The sequence below is a fragment of the Amphiprion ocellaris genome, chromosome 21 (assembly GCF_022539595.1).
Source record: "Amphiprion ocellaris isolate individual 3 ecotype Okinawa chromosome 21, ASM2253959v1, whole genome shotgun sequence".
Lineage (NCBI taxonomy): Eukaryota > Metazoa > Chordata > Actinopteri > Pomacentridae > Amphiprion > Amphiprion ocellaris.
Genome location: NC_072786.1, coordinates 24,725,399 through 24,736,715, shown reverse-complemented (window position 1 = coordinate 24,736,715; position 11,317 = coordinate 24,725,399). Strand labels below are relative to the sequence as shown.

Here is an 11,317-nt window from a genome sequence, read left to right as displayed (position 1 = left end):
GCACTCATCACATGATAAATGGAGAAGTAAAGGGAAAAAAAACAAGTTCTGATACATAAATCCTGAGAAAAACTAAAGCACAAGTACCTCAAGTTTGCACTAAACTACAGTACTTGGCTAAATGTATTTAGTAATTTTCCACTACTCTCATTTTAATCACATGCAAACTTTAGGGAGACCAAAATAGCACCAACAGACATCTGAGCAGGACAGGAAGAACACAGGAAGGAGGGAAGTGTTTACATCCGTCATATGAAAACTGAAAGTATGTCAGAATGAAATGCAGCAGAGGAGTCACAAGGTTTCTCCTTCCTCTAAAGAATCAACAGCATATTCTGCGACAAACACTTGTAAGTATAGTTTTTATGTTCTATCTGTCTGAATTGTTTGCATTAGAATGTCATGGAAGTGCATCTAAAAAAAAGAAGTCCAGTCCTTTTCACTTGCCACTTCCTCTTAAAAATGATTTTGCTTCATATTTGTCAGACTCAACATAGATCATGTTCAGTCTCCCTCCAGTGCTTCTCACACTTGTTGTACTTTTTGTTTTCAGCATGTCGACATGTCGGCTACCAGCAGTTTCTTATCTCATGATGAGCTTCTGTGCTGCATCTGTCTGGATGTGTTCACTGATCCAGTCACCATACCATGCAAACACAGCTTCTGCAAGAACTGCATCACCCAACACTGGACCCTTAATGTCCGCAACACGTGTCCCATGTGCAGGAGTGCTTTCCACAGAAGACCTGAGCTAAATGTTGACGCTAGCATCGCTGAGAAGGTTCATCAGCTCAGGCAGTTAACTGGACGGGAAAGCAGCATCTGCTCAAAGGAACGACAAGACAAAGCAGATGTTCTGTGTGACGTCTGTGCTAGAACCAAACGGAAGGCTGTGAAATCCTGCCTGGTGTGTCTGACCTCCTTCTGTGACACTCATCTGGAGCATCATCACAGATTCCCCGGTCTGAGAAGACATCAGCTGATGGATCCAGTAAAGAACCTGGAGGACAAACTGTGTAAGAAGCATGGCAGAGCTCTGGTGCTGCTCTGCAGGATTCAGTAGATTTGTGTGTGTTAGAACACATTAACCACTGCTTTATGCTTCTGGAGGAACGATTTTAAAGATAGAAGGCTGAGCTGGGGGAGACAGATCACAGAGAGACGACAGGATCTAAACAACTCCTTTGAGGACAGAAATGAAACATCTTGGATAAGAGGTCAAACATCTTCAAGAACCATAAAAAGAAGTCCAGTTGATTTCTACTGATTGAATTACCAGGACGTAGATGACTGTAAACCTACAGAGACTCTTCAGGAAGATTTTACAGCAAGGTCAGTTTAAAGAGAAGACTGGCTGGACTGTAGGAGCCATCAGAGAGGCAGGAAACACTGGAAGTCAGGACAAGTTCAAGTTGCATCAAAACTGTCAAAATGCAGTTAAAATGTGAAAGTAAAACTACAGGTTTTGGTTGCTCTGACTGATGTACTACTAGATATGAATTATTTCGATTATTGATAGTGAAACATCAGTGTGTCAACAGCATGGTATTGTTGGAGCTGCTGCAGGTTTCAACTATTTGATATCCTCTTTAATATACACTGCTGTTCAAAAGTTTGGGGTCACCCAGACAATTTCATGCTTTCCATGAGATCTCACACTTTTATCCATGTGCTAACATAACTGCACAAGGGTTTTCTAATCATCAATGAGCCTTTCAACACCATTAGCTAACACAATGTAGCATTAGAACACAGGAGTGATGGTTGCTGGAAATGTTCCTCTGTACCCCTATGGAGATATTCCATTAAAAATCAGCTGTTTCCAGCTACAATAGTCATTTACCACATTAACAATGTCTACACTGGATTTATGATTCATGTAATGTTATCCTTATTGAAAAAAATGCCTTTCTTTCAAAAATAAGGACATTTCTAAGTGACCCCAAACTTTTGAACGGTAGTGTAGAGACAGGTAAATCTGAGGGTTCATCACAGGATTAATGGTTCAATAGACAAAAAAAATTAAGTTCTGGTACACAGATCTTTTTTTCTCTATTCTCTGATTTTTGCTGAGATATTATGTAACTGGAATATTTCCTGAAATGAAACCATGTTAAATGTTCAAAGGGAAAAGGGGCTTTTTTGGTAGAGCTGTTAACAACTTGTAGACATCTGAAATGTGAGCCAGACTAGACTGATTTTTGTAAGAAACCACAGCTTCAATCTTTTCTTGCACTGCACATCTCTGCACTTTTAAACTTTATTTTTATTTTTATTTTTTCTGTTAAAAATTTTGCCACCCTTGTATATATTGTAAATAAAGCTGCTGTAACAATGTAAATTTCCCCTGGAGTAGGGAGAAATAAAGAACTTTATCTTATCTTATCTTATCTTATCTTTTCTAGTGTGCTGTATTTTAAAAGCTTTTTATATTGCTAATAATCCAAAATCTTCATCTCAAGTGCCACTCAAACTGTCAGCTAAATGTAATAGAGTAGAAAGTGCAATATTACCATCTGAAATGTCAAGGGGTGAAACTAGAAAGTAAAAAAAACGTTTCTAACAACTGCAGTTGCCATGACCTGGGTCTCATGTGGTCAGTGGTGGAACATGGTGTTAATATTAGCATTGCTTTGACAGAAGTCCATATAAAAAGGAGGCATTGGTGTGTTTTCCATTAATTAGCAATGACAAGACAGCTGAGTGCTGCAGTGGAACTCAGTCTGTGGAGATTGGAAACAGGGAAAGGAGGTTTTACCAGGTAATACATGCTGAACCTTTGTGAAACATCATAGGTTTGTATAAACAAAGCACAGAAGAAGCTAAAGGAAACGACAGTACTGTCAGTGGGGTGCGGCTCTAACTCACCCTGAAAGCAGGAGTAGGAAGGTGTGAATGTGGTTATTCATCAAACGGTGCTGTACAGATGTAGCATAGCTTGATGTTTGTTTATCTCAGTCTGAAGCTACAGAGGGCATCTTTAGGGTTACTTGCTATGGATTATGAATTCAGGAAATTGTCATTCATTCATTCAAGTTCAGTTCAATCTAAAGAACTCTGACAACTGCTGAAAGTCTTCATGATTTAACTGGAGCACTTCCAACAGTTACTGTAAACATTTCAAACTGTTTCTTGCACATATATACACAGTATAGTATGGTATATAAACTGAAATTACACTTTTTAAAGCTCTATTTATGAATAAGAATCAGTTGTGTTTTTTCATTTGATGAATAAAGGTAATGTCAAAACCCTGCTGAGTCTTCTGTAAGAGCACTTTCTGTTTTCATTCCCACATACTTGAGCACCAGAATTCACTCGTCCACATCCTGTTTGGTATGACTTCAAAATTTTACTTAAAAAAAAATAAAAAAAGGTAATACTGTATCAGACAGCACCAGACACATGTGTAATGGAGGCGATAAAACCACCAGCTTGGTGCTCAGATAGCTCAGCTGGCTGAAAGGACGACCCATGAACAGGGGCTGTAGTCCTCAATGCAGCCGCCTGGGTTAGACTCCAGCTCACGGCCTTTTTCTGCAGGTCTTTCCACTCACTCTTTTCTCTACTTTCCTGTCTGCCTCTACTAATAAAGCCAACAAAACAATATTTAAAAAAAAAAAACCACCAGCTTACCTGCAGTAGAAGGTTGATTTACACAGGACAAACAGGACTGTTCAAATATAATATTCAAGAGTCTTCTGGGAAGAAACTATAAACCCTGGTTCTACTAAGACTGAGCCACTGCAATATCTGCCAACAAACACAGGTTTCTCAGGAGGAGATCAGTTTCAACCAACTGTTTAAATAACTCAAACACTTACTTTGCTGGCAGCTACATGCTACGTTTTAGAGGTACATCTTTCATGAAATTTGCAAAGGATTAAAATTAATAAATAATTAAAAATGGGTACACTACCATTCAAAAATTTGTTTTTGGGTTTTCTAATCATCAGTTAGCCTTTCAGCACCATTAGCTAACACAATGTAGCATTAGAACACAGGAGTGATGGTTGCTGGAAATGTTCCTCTGTACCTCTATGGAGATATTCCATTAAAAATCAGCCGTTTCCAGCTAGAATAGTCATTTACCACATTAACAATGTCTACACTGGATTTATCATTCATTTAATGTTATCTTTATTGAAAAAAACTGCTTTTCTTTCAAAAATAAGGACATTTCTAAGTGACCCCAAACTTCTGAACGGCAGTGCGTATTCAAATGTTGTAATGTGTTGATGATGCTATTTTCTACTTTTAGTCTCTCTTTAGCTTTTCACATTTAACTTTCTTGTTTTCCATGTGTTTTGTTGTGTTCACTGATCCAGTCAACATGCCACATTCCACAAGAACTGCATCACAGATCACAGAGCAGAGTGATCCCATGTGGAAAGTGCTTTTTGACAGAACACCAGTACTGTGGACGAACACCGACATGTCTGAGACGGCTGCTCAGTCTGGACGGTCATCGGAAAAGAAAGTTGGGAATTTCTCAGAGAAACAATTTGCCAACTCAGAGGAAATTCTGTGACATCTGCAGTGAAACCAAACTGAAGGCTGTGAGGTTCTGCGTGGTGTGTCCGACCTCCTGCTGTGAGACCAACCTGGAGACAAAACACAGCCTGAGGAGCTTATCTCTTCCTGTCTGATGATGAAAGTTGTGATGATGTTAAGAAGATTTTCCCAGACAGCACAGAGAGATGGTCTGGCAGTGAAGCCTCAGGAAAGGAGAGTTTCTCTTGGAGAGGATTTCACTCAGAAGGAGAAATAAACAGGATTTATTAGCGGTCAGAGAGTCACCAGAAACACGACGTGCCCTGAGAACGGTTATATGGAAATGATTCTTTCTGTTGGTCTCTCTCTGAAGTTGATGCCTCAGGAGTTGAGGTTGTTTGTGGATTATGAGGAGGGTCTGGTCTTCTTTTACAACATGGATGTGGCAGTTTTGTGCTGCTCACTTCACTGAGAAACTCTGCTTATCCATCCATCCACCACTTAATCCTCATTAGGGTCATCAGGGCTGGAGTCTATCCAAGGTGACTTAGGGTGAAGGCAGGAGACACCTGGACAGGTCACCAGTCTATCACAGGACTACACATAGAGACAAACAAGCACTCTCACATTCACACCTACAGACAATTTAGAATCCCCAATTAACCTCAGCATGTTTTTGGACTGTGGGAGGAAGCCTTAGTACCCAGAGAAAACCCACACATGTACAGGGAGAACATGCAGACTCCATGCAGAAAGATCCTGGGAAGGCCAGGAAACGAACCAGGGATCTTCTAGCTGCAAGATGACAGTACTAACCACCAAGTCACTGTGCAGCCCCTATATGCTAAATATAACATCTGTACACCACAAATTGCAATATGTGCAATTTATGTTTCAGGGTATCTATTTTTTTTTTTTTTTTTTACACAAAGTGCTCTTTTGACACCAATCATGCATAACATTATGACCCCCTGCCTAATATTGTGTTGGTCCCCCTTTTGCTGCCCAAACAGCCCAGACCCATCGAGGCATGGACTCCACTAGACCCCTGAAGGTGTGCAGTGGTATCTGGCTCCAAGATGTTAGCAGCAGATCCTTTAAGTCCTGCAGGTTGTGAGGTAGTGCCTCCATGGATCGGACTTGTTTGTCCAGGACATCCCACAGATGCTCCATTGGATTGAGATCTGTGGGGAATTTGAAGGCCAAGTCAACACCTCAAACTGGTTGTTGTGCTCCTCAAACCATTTCTGAACCATTTTTGCTTTGTGACACAGAACATTATCCTGCTGAAAGAGGCCACAGCCATCAGGGAATACCGTTGATCTGCAACAATGCTTAGGTAGGTGGTACGTGTCAAAGTAACATCCACAAGGATGGCAGGACCCAAAGTTTCCAGCAGAACATTACCCAAAGCATCACAGTTCCTCTACCATCTTGCCTTCTTCCCATAGTGCATCCATGTGTTCCCCAGGTAAATGACGCAACCAGCCCTGTCTGTGATTTAAAAGAAAATATGATTCATCAGACCAGGACACCTGCTTCCATTGCTTCATGGTCCAGTTCTGATGGCCACATGCCCACAAGGGTTGGCATGGGCTCCCTGACTGGTCTGTAGCTATGCAGCCCCATACGCAACAAACTGTAATGCACTGTACATGTTGACACCTTTCTATGAGAACCAGCATTAACTTCTTCAGCAATCTGAGCAACAGTAGCTCATCTGTTGGGTCAGACCACATGAGTCAGACTTCGCTCGCAATGTACATCAGTGAGCCTTGGCCACCCATGAGCCTGCCTTCCTCGGACCACTTTTCATAGATTCTGACCATTGCAGCCCAGGAACACCCCACAAGAGCTGCAGTTCTGGAGATGCTCTGACCCACTTATGTAGCCATTACAATTTGGCCCTAGTCAAACTCACTCATCCTCACATATGTCCATTTTTCCTGCTTCTAACAGATCAACTTTGAGGGCAAAATGTTCACTTGCTGCCTACTATTATATCCTACTCACTAACAGGTGACATGATGAAGAGGTAATCAGTGTTATTCACCTGTCAGTGGTCATAATGTTATGCCCGATGGGTGTATTTTGTTTTTCCTTGTATATAAAACTGACTTGAGAAAACCCACAAAGAATCCCAATGTACCTGTACTGTACTGTACCCATGCAAATAGCAATAAAACTCTGTTCTCTCTATTCTTATACGTCAGTCTGCCACATTAATTACACTGATCATTAGATCGACTTGAATTTTAAGCTCCTTTCAGGCAACTGACACCTGTTCAGCACTAAATAATAGCCAGATGAAGTAGCTTTTGATGACAATTTCCTGATAGTAATCCTCAAAGCTCTTAAGTTTACAAGCTGATGAAATTTGCCCAAGTGCACCATTAGTTTTGATTTTTTGGAGAATGAAGGGAGGAGGATTGAACATGATGAAGACACAGTGCTGCTTTTGAGTCCATGTTTGTTGATTGCATCCTTTAATGACGGTGGATTTTTAATTCTGATGTGGTTTTCAAGGGCAGTGGCTGTTGACTTCTACAGTGCAGATGATTCATATGGATTCATTAAACCTAACTGTAAAATCTTTGAGTAAGTTTCATTTAAATAGCAGCTTTAAAGAGCAGATGTCACAAAGTGTTTGCTCAATGGGAGCCACTGGGTTTCTCTTTGTAATACTGGGGGCTTGCCAGTGCAGGGATTGGATGCAGGTGTTAGAAATAACCCCACAATCGATGATTTACGTTGGTAATAGTGATGTTAGAGAGGAGATTAGTACTGGAAAAGTACCACTTGTCGTCCTCTTTAAGATTAATCACCATTTTCAACCAATCAGGGTTGAGATCTACACAGCATCGTTTCAGGGCTGTTCAGAAGTTCCTACTGTGGATTGTTTTCTCCTCCTAACAGCTGTGGAGGTGGTTGGTTCTTGTGGTTAGAACGCTCACAGGGTCAGGGCGTCCTGCGGTGGAAAACAACCTCCCGTAAAGTCTTGACATCGACATTAAAAGTGCCCTCACGTCACTATTTGTACGTTCTACTGGAGAGATGGCATGGCATTGTTAAAACAAGTCTTATGGGCTCAAGTAAGAAGCAAAGAAGACACAGAGAAACAGAAACTGCAAGAGCAAAAACAAAGTTACGACCTCAGAAGCACGGCTTCCTTTTGTGTTGAGCCCGAAGCGAGGAACAATCAACAAACCCTGATTAGAGAAGCTCACACTCCTGCTGGTAGCTGAAGCCCTGGTGTGGCTCAGCGGTTCTCAGATGTTTCTGAGACAGGGAACAGCATTTATGAAACACGTACCAGTAGGATCACGTCTACATATAATTACAACAATAAACCATCATGAATAAGACTAAATCCAAGAAACACAGACAACCACTGCTGTAGTCAGCCTGTACTCACTGTGATTTTAGTGTCATCATGAGTTTAGTTTAGCCTACAGCTCAGTGACTCACATGTAAATGCATTTGAAATAATTTGGCAAAGGTGCATTTTTTGGTAAATACTTCAAAGCCCCAAATTTTTCAAAACCCAAACAATGCCTCTGGGAAGCTGTTTGTCTGTTTTAAAATATATTATTACTGAGAAATGTTACCTGAAATGAATCAATGAACTGAAAATGTAACATCTTTTTCTGGGATAAGGTGCCTGGAGCTGGTCTCCATCCTCTCCTCTCTCACCACCTTTCTCCTCTGTCCTTTATCGATCCCTTCTTCTACCTCTTCCTTACAAATCCCCTCCCTCTCTCCCTCTCAGGCCTCCCACCTCTATTTCACTCTCCCCCTTCTGCACTCAGGAGCTCTTGGGAAGGAAAGCAGGGCAGAAAAGGGACGGGCTGGGGATTGATATCAAATGTTTTGTTGTTATCTGAGATGGACAGGAAGGACTGTTCTGCTCTATCAACCTTCGTCATTGTCCTTGGCGGAGGCAATGACAGCAGGGACGGCTGGCCAAACCGCTATGAGAATAAACCAGAGCTGCTGAAGCTCACTCAGACATCACTCTTAGACGATTTCTAGGAGGAGTTTTGTTGAAATCTAAAGACAAAAGTTGGGTATTATTCCACACATATCTACCGATCAGTCACAACATTCTGACCACTGACAGGTGAAGTGAACAACATCGATCATCTTGTTATAATGCAACATTCTGCTGGGAAACCTTGAGTCCTGACATTCATGTGGATGTTTGACATGTACCACCCACCTAAACATTGCAGGTCAAGCAACCTCCCACCCCCCATGGCAACAGCAGTCACTCATGCAGGCTGCCATCCTCAGCAGGACAATGCACCCCGACACACCATAAAGCGATATGGGATGACAACCTCACTGTAAAGTTGAAAACCAAACTGACTCCGGCCATGAAGGTGATGGGAGAAAAGTGACTACCAATCCTTACAGTCCATTTATGAACAAACTGTTCTTAGGCAAGGCCAGAGGATAGTGATCAAGCCGTCACATATCCCTTACTTAGACTACGAGCTCCTATCCTCAGGCAGATGATATAGAGCCCCCAAGTGCAAACTCAACCGTTTTAAGAATTCATTTGTTCCAACCTCCATCAAATTCCTGAACCATGTTGCTTGAGGCCGAAGACTGTGCAATAATTTTTATAGTGCTTTTACTATGGTGATTTTTTTTAAATTTTCATTTTTGTCATCGGTGTATGTCTGTGTTATGTGTAATGTCATGGGATATGTGCAATACTGTTATGTCATTGTTGTTGAAATGGCATTGTTTGTTGTCATTGTGGTTGTCGAGGCATTTATGGCACAGTTGCTGAATCCAAGACAAATTTCCCCAAGTGGGACAATAAAGAATATTACATTGTATTGTAATGTATTGTAAAAACATCCCCAGAGGTCCTGTGTCCATGAACCACTGGGTCAGAAGAGTTTCAGCAGCATAAAGGGACCAACATACTATTAGGCAGGTGGTCATAATGTTATGCCTGATCAGTGTATATCAGCAATACTTTTAATATTCTATGTTAATATTTTTGACTCTCTTCTTTAATATTTGTGCTTGTACCTTTGATTTATGTGCCGAATCATGTTTCCATGCAGAGATCTGATAATTCCACATCTACATCACAGATGGGGCGTTGAGTAGGTCGATGGCAAAGACGCATAAATGAAACTCCCAGCCATGAGTCGAAACCTCAGCTGAACTTTCTCCGCCTCATTTCCTGCCAATAACGCCACTGATGGAGTCAAAATAATTAAAAGGAAGAAGAAAGCAATCTGACTAGTATATTTTAACACGTGGAATGTTGTTGTGCTGACCCATAATGGATTAATAATGATACTGAATTAAAAAAGGGAGGAAATTACTTAGAAGAAGCCAGTGTTGGTTTCATACTTTGATGCCTAGAATCACAGTTCTGGCCGGTGGATGCTGGAAGAGCTGAGGATTAGTTTTGCTGCTGGAGGGCAACATAACAGCTTCTGATGAGATGATCCCTGGAAGTGAAGCTGCTGCTGTCCAGCCTCAGCCCTCCTTAACCTCCAGGCTACCTGGGACATGTGAGATTATTAGAAAAATCAATGAACCTGGCGTGACCTGACGGTTGAGTGGTTGGGAGACAAACCACATGGAGACATCTGCCTCGAGCAGCAGATCTCTGGTTGAAGTCCCAGCTGAGGACTGTTTGCTGTATGTGGTTTCCCTGCTCTCTCCTGCATCTGTCTCTGCAAAAAAAAAAAAAGGCAGAATATAAATGTTATCTAATGAAGGGGTCACAGCTGGATGTGTATGTGTGGTTCATCAAATAACACTGACAGGTTTAATCAGCTCAGACCTACTGGTGCCAAGCTGGAAGCAGCTCTACATCACCCCCTGATGGTGACTCAGCTGCTTTACACTCAACCACGTTTTCAAACCAGGAAACCTCTTGATATGCCACTTCAAATTAAATAACCATTAAAAATGTCATTTAGCACCGACTTAAAGGACCATTATATGCACATTTTAGTACTTGACTTGTATCTTTGAATTGCTTTTATGGGGTTTAGTGTTACTGCAGTTGTTATTCACTGTATGCTAATCTGTTAGCCTTGTACACTGATCAGCCACAACATTCTGACCACTGACAGGTGAAGTGAATAACATTGATCACATTGGTACTATGGGCTGTTCTGCTGGAAAACCTTATATTTTAGCATCCATGATGATGAGACTTAGACAATTAAATAAATATTGTCCCAGAACAAGCGCACTCCTTCATGTAAATGGTAATCCTAAATATCACTGGCCTACCCTCGCAGGAAAATATACCCAACTACATCGCAAAAACATCAAATAATCAGAAACATCTTGGGCAACATGACAATCACCCAAGATGGTGATGTGACCTCCAAACTTCCTAGACCCCATTCCGATCAACAGGATGCAGTGGAACAAGTTTGATTCCCAAAGGATCCACTGCCAACGTCTTGGTTCCAGACCCCATAGGACACCCTGAGAGGTCCTCAGGTCCAGACCCAGTGGTTCAGAGCATTTTTGATCACATAAGGGGGACCAACACAATATTAGGCAGGTGGTCATAATGTTATGCCTGATCAGCGTATATATTTTATATATACATACACTACTATTTAAAATTTTGGGGTTCTTAGAAATGTCCTTATTTTTAAAAGAAAAGCTTTTTTTTCAGTGAAGGTAACATTAAATGAATTATAAATTCAGTCTAGACATTGTTAATGTGCTAAATGACTATTCTAGCTGGAAACAGCTGATTTTTAATGGAATATCTCCATAGAGGTACAGAGGAACATTTCCAGCAACCATCACTCCTGTGTTCTAATGC

General features: G+C 41.3%; 1 protein-coding gene across 1 annotated transcript; it reads left to right on the top strand.

The window, feature by feature from the left end:
• The first annotated feature begins 215 nt into the window (after positions 1 to 215).
• LOC118471170 (E3 ubiquitin/ISG15 ligase TRIM25-like) lies at positions 216 to 3,196 on the top strand. The gene is made up of 2 exons (XM_035954066.2): positions 216 to 350; positions 554 to 3,196. Exons 1-2 carry the CDS (start codon positions 276 to 278, stop codon positions 1,061 to 1,063), a joined length of 585 nt encoding a protein of 194 aa, XP_035809959.1. The 5' UTR covers positions 216 to 275; the 3' UTR covers positions 1,064 to 3,196.
• Positions 3,197 to 11,317: the final 8,121 nt, after the last annotated feature.